We start from the raw sequence: 17,408 nt of genomic DNA, 5'->3' as shown, positions 1-17,408 counted from the left end.
TACCTTTTGATTAAATACAAGTTGAAGAGCAGGCTTTCCCAATAAAATACTGATATCTAGAGAAAGTCATATGTATCCTGATACATATTAACATGTGAACTTTTTTATTTTAACCATTCAAAGAATGATTAGATGTTAACATCACAAAGCAAACAAGTAGGTATACAAGTTTGTGGTGGTGCTGCTGTCAGTTGTGAAATTATTACGTATTCGTGTCAATAACTATTATTACCAAAAAAGTGTTACATTGCCAGTATGAGGCACTTTTGTTAATACTCACTTCATCTACCCTAGTCATTACCATTAGTCATACAATTAGAAACAAAAAGCATAGTTTCCAAGGTTTACAAGAACTATTAGGAGGTGGCTATTTGTGTATTTATTTACAATGACTAAATTACAATGCTTGCTCGTATGCTTGTATCTAATGTTTCTTGTTTGAATATTTCAGCATTTTAGTTTGATTTTTAACCTGATGCCCCTTGGGGATGTCATTGTAAATGGGAGGTTGGTGCATGAGACCACATTTCACTCCACATGAAATGCACAAAGAATGTGCTTGCTCTACAGCCAAATTTTGAATGAACAAAGCCTGAGAAGATTAAGGATCTGTATCTCTGAGTTGTTAGACAGTGATTCAATGTTCTCTGGGCAAATATTTGTTTAGCCTTGTATTTGATTTCTAACCTAATTAAGCTTGGTTTTTCTGACATACATTCTTTACTCATGTTCTGTATGTTTTTTTCTGTGTGAGATGCAGAACAAAGTTGGACACCACATTCTTATGTTATCCAGAATAAGATGTATTTTTGTTTTCAAAATCAGATGTAAGAAGTTGAGGAGAGGTTCTAAAGGGAAAGAAACCAAAATGAAACAAACAAACAAAAACTAGGACAAAATTAAGTATTCATTTTCAGTAATAATGTGTCAGTCAACAAGGCTGAAGATTTTACAATTTAGAGAACTTGCAGTTCATTTCCACTTCAGAAAAAAAAAAAGAAAGCTCTGTGAAAGATACTTAATGAGAGTAGGTATAGATGTGGTGTAAAAGTGGCATGGACCATACCTGCAATGCTGTAAAAGCATAGTGGGAGCAGTGTAAGCCTTCTATACCACCTGGTGTTAATGGGTAATAGAAAGGAGTTTAAAACATTCCTGTACACTTGCCTGATAATGCTCTTAGTTTCACAGCAAAGCCTTAATATCAGTTCTTTTCAGGCATAGATATGTATTTTCTCAAAAGATAGATGATCTGAAAATAATCAATACGAAAAATAAGATATAAACAATAATACCTAAGAAGTGAATGAGGCCAGAAAAGAAGGCAAAAAAGAGTTAGAAGAGCTAGTGTTTCTTTTTTGTCTAGGTAGGCATACTCCACATTTTAAAAGTAGGCTTTTGTTTTTAACAGCATCATTACATTATTTGAAACAAAGAGGAAAAAGAAAAGGAGCAGAACACGTGTGTTTTGTTTTTGTAGTATATGAATGTGTTAGAACTATGCAGAGCTACCTGTAGGGCAAACTTTTTTTCTGTTTATGAACAAAAGAAATGCTTCTTTCCTAATTCAGAAAGTTGCTCATCACTGGGGGACTCTGAGGCCTCATCACATAATTGTCTTAGTGTACTACCTGCTGTGCTCAATATTGAGTGAAAATGGAAGCTAGACTCCGCACCATCCTATTTCACAATTCTTCTTTTATTTAAATAATTCCAGTCAGTTTGGGGGACGCCAGACCTTTATAAATTAACAGCAGGGAAATACCAAAGGTGTCAGATTGCATATTTATCATCTTTCTCGTGTAATACTTAAATATGTATTAAGAAGTGACTGACATAAATTAGGCAGATTTCAGAAGCCACAGGCCGTGGCTTGTAGAGGACCCCCTTCTGCTTGACATTTCATCCTTGTCAAAGATCAAATTATTTTAATTTAGGCTGCAAATTATAAGAAATGAAGACTTCTTTGTGGGAATTCCCTGTGGTAATCTGACTTTTGTTGTTACTGCTGCTTGTCAGTGTGCAAAAGATATAATATGCATGCAAATAAGGTTAAAAAATATGTACTATCTAATTATCCAGCCAGTACATTCCACTTGAAGACAGTGGGAGGCCTGACACACAGTATGTGTTTGATTCATTGAGGCCTGCAGGGTATTTACACAAGATTACTTTTAATTATGAAATTAATATCTGTTTATCTAGAATGTATAGCAGTAAGTGAGCATACACATGAGCAGAATTTTTAGCAAAATAAATCATCTTAGTATTTAATACATATAAAATACTGGGGAAAACCACAAATTTGCTTCCAAAAATAACAGTGAAAGCCTAGGCCTTTATTCTTGTAAGAAAAGTGTTATTAAAAAGTTATACTTTGAATTATAGTAGTTGCCACAACTGCCAATTCACTTTCAGATATGCCTTTTGACTTTAACGTTTTCCCTGTATAAATGTAATCCACAGGTTTAAAATTTGATTCTTGAAGAGCAAATATGAAATGGAAATCTAAGTATTGAAATTGTTCTCTCTCCAGATTTGTGCTCTTCTTAGAAGAATTAAGATGTGTGTGCATTATAATACAGTTCTGTTTTATGATCTCAGAAAGTTTCAGAATAAACAATTATTCGCAGTTATTCTTGCGTTGTACTTGGCTTTTCTTCTTCAAAGCTGCAATAAAGTTTTAGGCAGAGAGGAAGAAGTGCCAGTGACCCACAGAGCAGCAAGCTGCAAGATGTCAGTGGACTACTACTGAGGCATGCTTAATTATTTTTCCCGTTTTCTCCCTGATTTTTTTTATTATTGTGTGTTGGAATTGCAAAATAATACCCTTAATGAATTTGAAATGGATGACTGAATCCTCTACAAGCCTGCAGAACATTGCAGGAGTAGGATCAAATGTTTTAAAAATATGCTGCTCTACGCTGTGGTCCATGTGACTTGTCAGGATATCTATATGCTCTATCTGTGTTGTGAGGAATGAAGCTAATCCATCTCTAGCCAGGGTGCCAGTACATGAATCCTGGGCAACTCTGGCTGGTTCAATGAACTAATGAGTAGAACTGGGTGCTTTGCTTTCCACCTGCAGGTTCCACTGTAGTAATGTGAAGTTGTGGTTTATTTTCTCCTGTGGAGGTTCTTCAGTATTTTGCTACATTTTATATGAGTTAAGAACTTCCTAATGTTGGCAGAGAGGAGGACTAAGCTTGAGTAAATTATAGCCAGTGAAGGCTAGGTCTATCAAGCTAGGTTCATCTCATCCAGTGTATCTCAGGTGAACTGTATTTGCAAATGTTGGGGTTCAACCACCTGAGAAAATACTGCAGTTTAATGCTGGGCAGGCTGATATGTTAAGATCCCTGAGCCATTCTCCAGAAGTGAAAAATATGGTCCCTTTATAATTGGAAGCCAGATTTAGCATAGAAATATACTTGTATAAAACGTCTTAAAGTCCAGGTTTGCTATAGGAAGCATGAGAAATACACACTAGTGTCACAAGGTGGGTATAATTCCATTGCTGAAGGGACTATCCCATAGACTAAGATTACTTCTGTGTGTCCAGTAAGCCTTGGAAAGGTTTCAGATCACTGATGCCTCTTCTTTAGCTCCACATCCTGTGTTTTCCCTTAGTAGTGATGCATATTTTAGAGAACTGGTTCGTGAAGGTTCTGGGGTAAGGATTGCTGCAGCTGCATCAGGAATTGTTGTACCCATTTCTACTGAATTTTGGTTATTGCTAGGAGCCACTAGTCTGCCATAGCCCTATGCTGATATGCTTGTTGTGCCTTTGGATTGAAACGAATACCTGTGTGCTGTTCTGTGCTCCTGGGGCTTTCTTAGACCCTTTTCCATAAGTCTGTGTATTCTCTGCCTGCAGGGACTTTGTATTCCATCTGTTGGGGAAGGAACTCAGTTGCAAGAATTACAAGTATCCCTGCAAAATCATAAGGCAGAAAATTTAGGCGGAAAAGGCAAGAAAAATTTCAGTTATTGATAAAGAAATTTTGGTAGTATAAATGTTTTTCTGCTAATATCTGTAGTGAAGCTAGAAATATATTTCACTTGGGTCAGTGAATAGGTATCAGATAACAAGACAGTACCAAATGGTCCCACACTTAGGCAATCAAAAGCTGAACAGCAATCTTATTTTACCTTCTGATTAATGATCTGTTCTTATCTCATACCTCCTTTTCAGATACAAGTATATCTCTTAGGTGTAAACATTGAATAAACTATTAGCAGTGTTAAGAATGATAAAGTGCTGAAGAAAAATATCTGAGAAAAAGAGCATTCAGATTTTTCTTTCTCTCTTCCTGCTTTCTCTTTTTTTCCTTTTTTCCTTTTTTTCCCTTCCTTTCTAATCAGTGTGATGGAATTCAGCTGGACTTAATCAATATCTCTCTGGAAGGAATTGCCATTCTAAACATCCCAAGCATGCATGGTGGATCGAATCTTTGGGGAGAGACAAAGAAAAGACGAAGCCACCGTCGGACAGAAAAGAAGAGGTCAGATAAAAGAACCACCGTTATAGATGCCAAGGAATTGAAGTTTGTGTGCCAAGGTAAGCTTACAGATTGATATAGGCTATCTGGCTCCATAATGTCAACTTGGTTATATAATTGACCTTGTCAAGGAAAAGGACAGACAGTTCTTAGGTATTTCCTTTCCTGTGCATTTAGCTTTTCTGGTGGGAAACACCGCCAGAAGGGCACAAACAAAGATGTACTGCCAATTGCAGTCTGTATACTTGCAAACCTGCCTCAGATACTACCTGTTAAGTAGACTAATCGCACCATGTGGCACTGCTGGCTACTGGGACATTCAGTCTAGGAGTAGTTGGAGATTTTGGAGTTGGAAGGTGCTTCCCGAGCATTTACAGTATTTCTTAATGTCAGTTAAGAAACTGACATTAAGTTACCTGTGGATAGTTGTGCCCTGATTCTAACAAGCTTTCAGCAGGGGCGAGGGAAATCACTTCAGAGTAAAAAGAGCAAGCTATCTATACATTTTATGTTACTACGTTGTAATGCTGTATGAATCCTTGAATACATATGCTGTAGTTGGCTTGCACAGGCATGATCATTTTTTTCAGGGTTCGTATACTTTCCCGGTCATTAGATGCACTTACTCAATAAATTTTACTATTAAACATAACTCTTGACAAAACCAATAATAAATAACAATTGCTGTTCTTCTCTGAGAATCTGAATACTATGCATTGTAACACTTGACTGCACGTCACAAGCCTGATTATAAGCCATCATTCTCTTGATACCAAAGGAATGAACAGTTTGGGTTGTGTTTGTTTGTTTTTCTCTTTTTATCCTACAAAAAGGATTATCTTTTGCTTCAGAGTAGCTTCTTGCTTCTCATTATTCAGACTTTATAAAGATCAGGACTTAACTGTCTTATTCTGTTGGGATCCCTTTCCTAGTTTTGAATATCCTATTTTTATATTTCATCAGCAGTAATTTTTAAGTCACTATTATAACATTGTTCATTATTAGTTTTAATTCTGCTAAATTATCTGGATGACAAAAGTTTAGGAATAAAGTAGTTTTTTATGACTTAGAGACTGCAGTAAGTACTAGCATTCAATTTCTGTGAGCTCTAGCAATTTTACGTATGCTCTCAGTATCTCAGTATGACTTAGTGATACACTCTTGTCAGCCAAAGTCTCACCAGGCACTAAGCTTCTGCTTAGTGTGCTACAATTCTGTGTTATGCCCTGATGTTCAAGAAAGAGATGGAGGCTGCTGGGTAAAGGGCTCACCAAATTTTTTCCTTTTGTTTTGCTCCTGAACACAAGGAGACAGGACATTTATCCTCTTGATAGTACTGAAACAGACATTATCACTTCCTTTAATTATTCAAATTATGTGCATCTTTGATATATATTTAACAGTGATTTCAATCTACTGACTATAATTGATGTATTAAAAGGGCATTGCAACACTCAATTTCCATTTTCCTGGACAGGATAAAATAAAATTACAATAAAAATATTAAAGACCGAATAGAATTTCCCATGTTATCTGTGGAAGTGTTCATAATGCAGACATTAAGCACCTTACTTTAAAAAAACTGTTCTCATTCTTAGTTCCTAATCACTTTGTTTGCACTGTGGATGGAAGTAGCTTTATCCAAAGGCAGTTTTAAAGCAGAGGTTGACTTCTCAATATCCAAAACTAGATCACCTCTCACATCACTGAGTACTATGAGATAGTATTATTGTTTGCAGCTTCACTAGCATTCCAGTGCTGAGCAGGAGTGAAATCCTTCTTGGCTTTCAGAGTGGTCCATATTTATTTAGTTCCAATTTGCAACACTGAGCAGTCTTGAGCATGTAAAGTGGATTCCTTTTAAAGGTGTGAGGTGTGTGGGGATGGATAGAGCTACATGCTCTACAGCAAGTGCATATTTAGTCCATGAAACCAGGTTAAAACAACCCAAAGTAAAACTCAAAAATGAAGGTAGTGAAAACTCAGAAATGAAGGTGAACATGTCAGAACCAACTGATTAGCTTAATGGGCCCACTCCTATCTTAAACTGCGAAGAACAGTCACTAATTTCTACTAGCTAAGATAGATTTTTAGTCTGAATGTGCTTCTTCAACTCAGAATTCAAGATTATTGCTGAATAATGGAATTCAATCAATTTTATGTCTACGCTTCTCAAATAGTTTTGATAAATCTGAATCTACTCACTGGGGAAAGAACTGACTTTCACTTGAAAACGTTACGATTTTTTCACTAGCTAATTATTTTCTTAGGCTCTGTGTATTTTTGGCACATTGTACTCTTTAGTTTGAAAAAAACATTTTGTAAGCTATTAATACCTGGTGCAGAGATAGGTATGGCTGTGTTGAGAACCATGATAAATACATACTTGCTTGTTAACTTCTGTTTATTAACTTATTCTGAATAAACATCCTTGTAGTTATTTTTATGTCCAAATAAAGCATCTAATCACTTGACAACTAAGCACTGCACTTCCTAGGAGAGAGCAATCAATCCTCATGTTTTTCTATGGATACCTATATATGTGTATGTATAAATATATATATATCAGATTTTGGTTTTGAATTTTATTTGGTTTTTTTACATCTAAGTTTTTTTATGGGGCTTCTAAATAGTATGCACATTTACTTTTAGACTTTTTCAATTACAGTACAACTGTGTATCAATCTGTATTCTTGTCTCTGCTTTTCTCGTTTGATAACTTGACCATAAATACATGAATTGAAGGTTAGGACTCTGAACGCTTAGGTGGGGTACTTGCATGGATGATTGGAAGCTGTCTCCTCACTCAGGGTAGTTTGTTGCCCTGGAGCATGTTGAGCAGTCCCAAGGAGAACTTCTCAAACTGCCCAAGAAACCTCCATGAGGTCCTGCTGCTATCTTCCCATGCTCTTGTGTGCAAGCCATGTACATACAACATGATCATCACTGCAAGAAAGAGGGTCAAATTTCTGCCAAATCTTTTTTCTTTCTTAGGTATCTGCACAATGCAGGGAAGGTATATTTCTCTGAGCCCACTCCCCTCTTTCTTTTCTTTCCTGCTTAGCGTTGCCACCTGTTGATGTAAAAAGGCTTGTCTTTTCCTTGCCCTTCCCATTATCCTCCTCTGCACACACCATAGCCAGACCACAATTTGCACTTTAAGTAATCAAATGGGTGTCTGCTTAGGAAACAATGTGATTATGTGCATGTTGTCTGAAAAACCATGTATTGAAATTGAGTGGTTTAAAATATGCACTACTTAAAAAACATTCCCTGCTTATCTTATTAGGGGTTTGTGCATGTATGCTAAAGAAAAACATTCAGCAGTCATAGCATATGTGTGCCTGTGTATTGCATTTCTAACTAGTAATATTTTAATATAAAACATGTATGAAAATGTATTTGTCTGATTAGCTTATTACTAATTGGAAAAAAACAAACATATTTAGCTGTAGCATATTAAGTACTATCATAATCCCTGTTAGTGGAAAAAGTACTACAGATTTCATTTCAGCTCCTATGCAGAAGTAGAGAGGGTCTTTCATCACATTTTATTAGGGTAAAACTCATGTGAGTTTTATGATTTAATTTAATTTTAATTTCTAATTTATCAGTACAATTTCTATTGTAAAATGTTAATGCATTTGGAAAAAATACAACTACAGGTATATGTGACAGTTTGTGAAAGTAGATGACTTAGTGTTTTGACATTATGAATCTCACACTAGCAATGTTTCCAAATGTTGTTTTATTAAAAATCTTCTAGTATGTACATATCTGTGATGCATCTATCCAGAGGCCATTTACAGATTTTAGATATTACTGTGAACTACCCATTATTTAGGTAGGACTTCTTTTTGGATATTCACAGATATTGATAAATGCCAAAAGTCAGTAGTTTGAAAAGATTAACATATTGCATAGAAACAAAACTATGAGTTGAGAAACATAAATGCAAATAAGTACACTACTTGGTTGCAAATTGCATCTAAAACAAGTTAAATTATGACAACATGTCTTGCATGAAAAATATATACCCCTTATGTCAAGTGTTAAACTGTTTTCTTCCTCACAGAAATTCTAAATAAAATTTTGAAACCTTTTGTGACAAAAAGGAGGGTTTGGGGTTTTTTTTAATCTCTCCAGTAAACTTTTTGTTAAGTCAAGTTTCCCTTGGGGTGGAAGTTGTTATGCTTTGATTTCATTGTTGAAGTTCTGTTAGAGCCCTATTCCAAAATGAAATCTCTTTTAAAGTCTCTTCAGATTTAATGGCAGAAATATATGTAACTTGTTTTTGCACGAGTGGTTCCACTCAGCTCAGTGGACTCATGCTTGAAGACAATACATATTATGAAACCTTTAGACTATAAATATTTCAGTGAAATATTTTTTCATATTTATTTTGTACATCACCAGGCACTGATACTTAACCAAGTCCTTACCAAGTTGATCTGTGCACCTTGTTAAGAGCTACAAGGAGCTGTCACTCCACAGACTATTAGATGAATTCAAGACAATGTGCATTCATATCACAGCACCTAGGCATAAACCGAGCTTACCAATATGATTCAATAACTCTGTGTGGAAATCTCTTTTAATAACTGCATTATGACTTTCTGAATGGAAATGCAGAAGCTTTGGAAATGGAATAATGTGTATGCAGGCACTTCACTGCAGTTAAAAGCAGTTCAAGACATGCAGAGACTGTGAAGGCCTTAAAACACTTCAAAATATCCATAAATATTAAGAGAATAGAAAATACCTTTCTTATTAGGTGTCAAATTCCACTCTACAGGGAGAGAGACTCTTCCCTATAGATAGGGGATTCCTGACATGTTCCCTAAACAGCTTATAACTTCATGAGCTAGCTGCCTAATTTAATTTATGGAGATCTTCCATAACCTGTACTCTGGCTAGGTGACCTTTCCTTGTTGAAAAAGTTGAAACTGTATACTATATACACAGTCTGTGTAATATACACACTAAATATACACAGTGTATACTCATTATTGGTAGACATTTAGGGATTTTTGACGTGGTAAGGCATGCATAATGAACTCTCTATAATAATATTTTTATTAAATGTTATTGACAATGTCATGGCTACATAAGGTAATAGCCCTTACTTGGTATCTTGTTTAGACAGCTTTTTACAACATAGACATTAGCACCTTACCACAGAGAAAAAAAAGCTAATTAGAGCTATTTCATAGCTAGTCTATATTAAGATATTCAACTTTAAACATTAGTCTAAGCATTAGAAAAAAATTATAAATTTATTCAAACAGCATTTCTTTTTCTTGTCCACTCATGTTCCACATCTATTCTGAAACTTAACTAAAGGAAACATATTTCTGTGTCGAATTTTTTGTAACTATTTTGGGAGTGTGTGTTGTTTACAGTAAATGAAATAATTGTGGAGGCTAGTAAAGTTAGTGTGGCATTAACTTCAGTGTCTAAAATACCAACCCTATAGCCAGTAGGTAGAGTCACCTCAGGCAAAGAGTGTTTATCCTGCATTCAAGTAAGTATCTCAGGTAGGCAGAATAAAATGCTCACTGCAGGTGACTCTCTTTCCAGTTAAGTAGGAACCTAAGGAATAGGTTGGGTTGGACCCCTTCCTTCCTGCCAACTAGATGGTGAGATGAATTTCTGTATGTTCCGCTTGTGGTGACAGTTCATCAAATACTTGAACTGTGATGTGTTACCACTAAGAAGTAGCATCTAATCTCTGGAGGCAGTGCTTTGGGGAGGAGATTGGGGAGGGGGGGGAGAGAGGGAAAGAGAGAAGGAAAAAAAAATTAAAAACCAAAGAATGTAAGACATAGACATCACAGTTTTCCTAAAGTAACAAATTTAGCTGTAATTTTCCTAACTCAAAACTTGGATTTTGGCTGACTGAGGGAAATGTTAGTATTGAAATTTTTTTGCTTCATATTAGCTAATGTGAAAATTGTGTGACCTTGGCTTCTTATTTTTGCTTCATACTCTGGAATGACATATTCAGATATCAAAAAGGGCTAAATGGCATTTTGTTTAACTGTTCAGTTAAATTGTGCATAGCACGATTAGTTTGTAAGGTCTCTGTTCAAGCATTTACCAAGCTGTTAAGGATAGTACAGTTTTCCTAATATGAAAATAGGGGCTGGAATGTCATGACTTTATTATGCTATTGAATGGAATGTGGGCTGGCATGTCATGATTTTATTATGCTATTGAAAAGGCCTTTTCCTGTTTTCTCTTCCACCCCCACTAACCCCTATACCCCCAACGCCAGCAATTAAGCTTTAGGGGGCCATTATCTTTCTCTCTCTTCTGTTTGAAAGAGGCTGTGCTCTGTCCAAGCTTTACTCATACAAGTAGTTCCATCAGTGTGCAGATGGAGCCCATAATTCATAACACAGTTTTAATCTTTCAGAAATATACATACAATGCCTTTTGGCTGTGAAATACTGAGTTTATTGTTATTAGAAATTAATAGGACCTTAAAAAATAGCTTGATAGTCTGATTTGTTTTTATATTTATCAAGCATGTATATATATTTCTGTGCAGTATAGATCATAGTAGAAAAACAATTTCCTTTTATTTACAAGACAGTTGAGATTGTCATTGTATTATACTTTTTGGTGCACAGAATGTTCATTTTCTTTCAAACGTTATTCATCGAAAGAGGATAATTATGGTGTATTTCACAGTCTGCCAGAAGGAAAATGTATCTTTGAAAAGTTTCATTTCCCTTAAGTTGCTCATTTTCTATAGGAAGACAGAGCTATTAAGTAACATACCCATGACAAAGATTGATTAAAATGGCATAAAGGACTATCTTATCTCTAAGTACAGGGCTTTACATGTATAACTCCTATGACATTAAATGCAGTAGGTGAAATTAGCTATTGTAAAAAAAAAAATCACAGTAAATTGGTTCCTACAGACAAAAAAAAGGTGAGGGTGGGAGGGATGGCATGTTAAGTAGCAACAAGAAGTAGGAAGTTACTTATTGTTTCAGGATACACCAATAATGTGGCATCCAAATAATCAAACCAAGTTCTCTGCTATCAGCATTACTACATTATTCTGCTGGGGCTCACTTCAGCTGCTAGAGGGGAAACATCACCTTGCTGATGTGCATTCTCATACTGGGCCAGCTGCTTAGAGCAGCTCAGGCTCCCCTGCAGCATTCAAGGTGAATTTGGCCCGGGTCCGGCTGACCTGGAACGAAGGATGTGCCCTAATGTGCTCCTTCTGCAGGGGCTGTGGCACAGGTGTCTGTGGAAGGTTCAGATGACCTGTTCCACAGTATTCCCAGTGCTTAACTTGGCTTTGCTGGGAGCCCTTCCTAAGCCTTGCACCTCATTAACCTGGGTAAATGAACACTTACCTGTATGACAGCCATTAGTTAAGACATAAATGATAAGGGACATGAACGCAATATCAAGATATTTTGTTGGAGTTTTTTCCCCTTATCTGTTGCAGACTTAGTAATACACACCATTTCTTATTTTAGCAAAACCTGATCAGCTTACCCAGGTTTTTTTCCTTTTTATAGTTGTTTTTCCATTTCTAATACAGAAGGCAGTGGTTATCCTGCTATTTATCTCTGGAAAGACTTGGCTGTCATTTGAAAATACACCTTGCAGGATGTGAAGCTCTAACTATCTCATTTGTATGTGGCAGGAGAAGTATAAGTTTGTTTTTCCTGAACTTTTTCTTGTAGTCTTTCCTCCATGTTGATCTTGCTCTGACTATACTTTTGCTACCATGTTTCAACCAACCTGTCCAGCTTAGTGGCATAACAGCAGATATAGCAGATGAGTAGTTTTTATTTAAAAGTACTATGTCATGCCTCAAATTTAGATATTTATATAAAAGCATTAGCACAAGGCATAACTCCTTTTGCTCCTTTTGAGTGTAATTCCACTGAAATGACTGGATTTATGTGAATGAAAATAAAGTACCATAGCTTAGGGCAGAATTTCACATTTTTTTGTATATTAGAATAAGGCTGGAAATAATTAGCAAGTCTCTGATTAAAGCTAGCACTACTAATATGGCTGCATGTGTAGGTATTTTTAAAAAAGATAGATTTAAATGACCCTTTGAGGTTTGTAGTAGTGTAAATATGTGCCTTTTTTTCAAATTCACCAAGAATTCCATAGAAACAAGTGAATGAATGTCTTAAAATCCTCATTAAATATATCTTCTACATTGTATATTGATTTAGGTACACATACTCTTTTTTTAAATGTCATTCTTATTAGGGCTTAATTTTTATTTTCTCATGCTGTATATTGTCATGAATAACAATTATTGCAGAAGTGAAAGGGAACAGAAAGTAGCCCCATCTTAGTTATAAAATAACCATATTCTATTATGATACTATGATACAGAGTTTTTCTTTAATTAACAAAGTGAAAACATCTGTTACTACCTCAACACATGAGTTTCATATCAGTTTTAAAATTCATGTGCTTCTCTGCTTCTGAGGTTTTTCAGGTATAAATTATTTGTATATGTTAGTTTTCTTTTGAAAGCTTACAAAAAGTCAGCAATTAACCAACTACAACAGGTGTTTCCTTTCTTGGGGGGAGGAATGCATATGATTATTGTAATTTAGATTCCTGTGTGAGTGAAGGAATTGGCCTGTTATTAGAAAACATTGCAAGCACATGGAAAATGTTTAAAATTAAGTAGAAAGGTTCCATGAATTTAAGACCTACACAGGCTTAACCCCTTCAGGCTCTCTTTACTTGTGATTGATACTTGCATAGTTGCATTTATGCCTTAGATTAACAGTAGGAAATTTTTGATGCCAAAGATCTGTTTTTATATTGTGACCTTTGTATGAAAAGCTTCAATATTTTGCAGTACTCAATTTGTGTAATGGCAGACAAGCATTCCCTAGGAATACTGATAGCATATTACTCAGATTGTTTGCTCATTTAACCCTGCCCCAGGTGCCGGAATCTTTTAGATTAAAGATACAGAAATAAAAATAGAATAGCCTAGCAGATCGTTTTTGGCTGCTGTAACACATAATCATATCCTCTGATCCGTTTTAGTTTTCTATTACTTGTTAATAGAAAATTTCAAGTTCCTTGAGTGTCTGCAAAAGGTGTCAGATTGACAGCAATTTTATTTTGAGTAACAACAGGAGAGACAGCTTCAGTTAATGCACACATTAATATTACTGATAAAAATATATGTAAAATATTTTAAAAATATTGATATTAAGAACCTGGTAAGGTCTCAGGTTGTGTGTATGTACACTTGCATTACTTACTAGAGGTAGAAGTAGAATTTACAAGAGGAAATTAGTGTTTAGAGTGTAATATGACAGAAGTGTGAGATTCAGTTTGCTATATTAAAAAGACTGAATTTTTTCTCTTAGTGGTGGGGTTTTCTCCTTCACTCTGCAAAGGCTTGTATTAACCAAAGCAGTCAAATACAAGTACCTATAAATATATATTGGAGTCACGCAAGTATTTTACTAGTGCTTAATTACTCTGCAAGGAGATAGGGCTTTGGGTGGGGTTTTCCATACTTGCTGTTAAAATCAATTTAAAGATTTCCTCTTTCTCCTTCTTTTTCCATTTGTTTTCTTGTAACTAGTCATCTAGCAAATATACTATTAGCAGAATGCTGTACAGGAAAAGCACCAACAAAAAGAGCTGTTTGATAGTGGCATTGTTTCAGTCACATAGTGTGGAAACCAAGTGTGAATATGGTGATTCTGTGCACTTGTGCTGACGATACTAAAATTAGAGGAGAGGAGGTTTGGTCAAACAATGTCATCTCTGTGACCTGCTCAATTTTTTACCTGCTGCCTTTAAATCATAACCTCCCTCCTGACACTGTTGAGCATTGCCAGTGAACCACCAGGTTGTTTATAAGAGCACATTGTAAAATAGTTTGTGTTGGAAAGAATGAGCTGCCCAACAAATTAATGGCATTGTGAGGTGCTGCCTGCTGGGGTGAAAATAAATTGTAAGAAAATATGGGGAGACAGGTAATGGGCACTAGCCATGCTGCACAACACTTCTCAAACTGCTGCTGAGTGTGTGCCAATAGATATGGCAATAACTGTCAACAAGATTTACACTGCTTTCGCATTTACACAGTGAGAGTAGAAAGGTTGAAAGAGTTCTATCATTTTATTTAAAGTTTAGCGCCAACTATTTCTGGACCTACTATTTCCAGGTGACAGGGTTACAAACACACTGCTTATCTTTCATATGTGTCAGTGGGAGGGTTTTTATTACCATCAAAAGTCCTTGAAATCTGACATCAGAAAAATAGCAGTGAAGCAGAGGTATATACTTAATTGCAAAATCCAAGTAGGTACAAATTTCACCACTTATTGTATATGTTGTGATTTTTGATAGCACTAAATTGTGCTACCTATCTATAGCCCCAGTGGGTGGTTCCTGCAGGTAATACATTTTCTGGCTGTGCTTCTTTCCCTGATATTGAGAAGGCATAGCTTAAAGTCCCCATGTTGGCTTTGTTTTCCCCTTGGCATTGCTTTCCATGCTGTAGAAATCTGCATGAGGCTAATTGAACAATTTTAAAGATCCACTGTGCGGGGCTCAGGCATTGTCCCATCATCCTCCTTGTCAGTATTCAGACACATCTTTACACTTAGAATAACTTTCAATAGTTGTTAGCACTGTAGAAATAGTAAAATTATGGGCTTGAGCTGAATTTTCTTATTCTGGTTTGCACATCCTCAGTGGAACTTGTAAATACTTTCTATGTGTGTTACTATATAAAGAAAACTCTGGACACTAATTAAATAACTTCATCTTACCAGAATGGCTGGCTTATGGTTTTCAGGGGATTCAGCTGCCAACCAGTAAGAAACCTTTTTTCAAAACATGAACTAGAGCAGCGATGGATTTGCAATGGATTTCAGATGATATTTTTGTATCTTCTATGTTTTTCTTTCTTTTGTGTCTATTATAGTTAGGGAAAAAAGTGATATCCTTACAAAAACCCCAGTAATTTCAGAATCCAGTAAATAATCTGAAGCTGACCAAACCATTCCTTGTAATACTTTATATCAAGTGTATGAGCAAATTGGCAGTTAGTGATTATTATTTATTTTTTCTGTGGTAACACCCAAAGGTCTTGGACACTAGGTGCTTTATAAACACAGATCAAATGGACATTTCCTGCTTGAAGAATCAGAGGCCCAAAGATAATTTAGGTTGGAAGAGACCTCCAAAGGTCATCTAGACCAACCCTCTCTGCTCAAAGCAGGTCTAATTGGATCAGGTTGCTCAGGGGCTTGTCTAGACCTTGCACTCTAAAAAATCTAAGAATTTATGATCTAAAGTTCATTTGCTAAAATCTAAGGGCTTGGTTGCTGAATGCAAGGTTAAGAAGTACAATTTTATACTGTATGTATCTGGCAGTCAGTATGTAATTAGTTTTATTTTCATCTGTCTTATTCACTCAGTCATAGGCTTAGCTGACCCTGTAGTCCTATCCTAGAGGCTCCTTGTTCAGTCTCAGAAATAAGAGTTGTCTACTGGGGACTTACTTTTGGAAAGGGCCTCAGAATAACCACCCATGGGCAAAATCAGCACTGTCAAGTGAAAACACAGAGGAACTCTCGCCCCTACTGGAAAAGAGTACACTGGAATTATTTTTGATCACCATTCCCTGCCTTTTCCTCGAAAGTTTGTAAATGATCCTTTTTGGCTGCTTCAGGTGGAGTCCTACTATGTGCATCTCTTCTTTACAGACCTGCTTAACCCCTTGATGGTCAACAAGGAGGCCCATGTTAAATTGTAAGTTCGTGCTGAAAACCAAATAGAGGCAATAGTATCTTCTAGAAAGCCCTGCCCCCCCCACCCCACCCCCCACAATTTATCTGGACTCTAGATATAGTTGGGGATGTTATTTTTCTATTATCCTTCTAAAGTTTTTGGTTTCTCCTTATTGACCTCCTACTTCATAATTTTTTTTATTTCAACTCTATTTTCATATGAAAAATTAGTTGAAAATTTAGGACTTCTGGATCCCAAATGGCTCACAGAGCTGTAGAAATAATGGCAAAAAGCTTTATAGAGTGGCCTTGTATTTATATAACCTTTATATGATAGTAAAACATTTCTCATAGGTGGCCATTTTCTCTAGGCTATGTGGAAAAAAATTATTCATGACTCGAGTTTTTATATTTATTCCATTAAAAATATTCTTTGCCAGCTTAGGAGATGTTTAGAACCATTACCTAAGAACAGATAAAATGGATGATTAAGTCTTTAGAGCTTGAAAAAGTTATGCTAGTAAGAAACAATCAGCAATTTCTGTTATAACATCGGAAATAATATTAAGATGTAGGCACCTTGAGAATTACTGAGCAAGACGTAATCAGAAGACATTTAAAACATCAGAAAATAATTGCTGTATAATTAATTGGGGTGATGGAGTTGATTAATCTAGCTCTGTCTGAAACAATTTATTAAACTATCATTTTCTACAGGTAAAAATCTTTATGGTTAGTCTCATATATACTGACAATGCTTTTCAGCTGTAGAATTGCCAAAATATACAGGGATAGTTATTTAGATATCCGTTCATGAGGTGATACATGCTTACTTTTAATATTTTCAGCCTATGGAGCCTTTTCTATAGTGAGACACAAAGACTTACTTCAAATATCACTGTGATGATGTCGCTGTTTATTTATAGATGTGTCCAGGTTTGTAAAACTTTGTCTGATGAGCACCAAGCTCTAACTGGGTGTAAATGCTAACAAAGTAAGACAGCGCACTCTTCAATTACTTTGCAATAACCTGTATTTTAAAGTAAGTGTCAGACCAGTATTAACATAAAAAGCAAAGAAAAATTTCTTCATTACAGACATCTACTGGAGGGAAGAAATCATGATATGTGGCTGC

The 17,408-nt window shown here is 35.8% G+C and overlaps 1 protein-coding gene across 5 annotated transcripts in view; it reads left to right on the top strand.

The window, feature by feature from the left end:
- The window catches only part of DGKB (diacylglycerol kinase beta), a 333,031-nt gene that overhangs the window by 252,377 nt on the left and 63,246 nt on the right, over positions 1–17,408 (top strand). For all 5 annotated transcript variants that reach the window (XM_036402463.2, XM_036402471.2, XM_036402486.2 and 2 more), the window contains one exon: positions 4,366–4,561. In XM_036402463.2, coding sequence (XP_036258356.1) covers positions 4,366–4,561 — 196 coding nt within the window. The remainder of the gene's footprint in view (positions 1–4,365; positions 4,562–17,408) is intronic.

This window comes from Molothrus ater, chromosome 1, assembly GCF_012460135.2.
Source record: "Molothrus ater isolate BHLD 08-10-18 breed brown headed cowbird chromosome 1, BPBGC_Mater_1.1, whole genome shotgun sequence".
Classification (NCBI taxonomy): Eukaryota; Metazoa; Chordata; class Aves; order Passeriformes; family Icteridae; genus Molothrus; species Molothrus ater.
The sequence above is the reverse complement of the archived record's forward strand: the minus strand, read 5'-3'. Positions and strand labels throughout refer to the sequence as shown.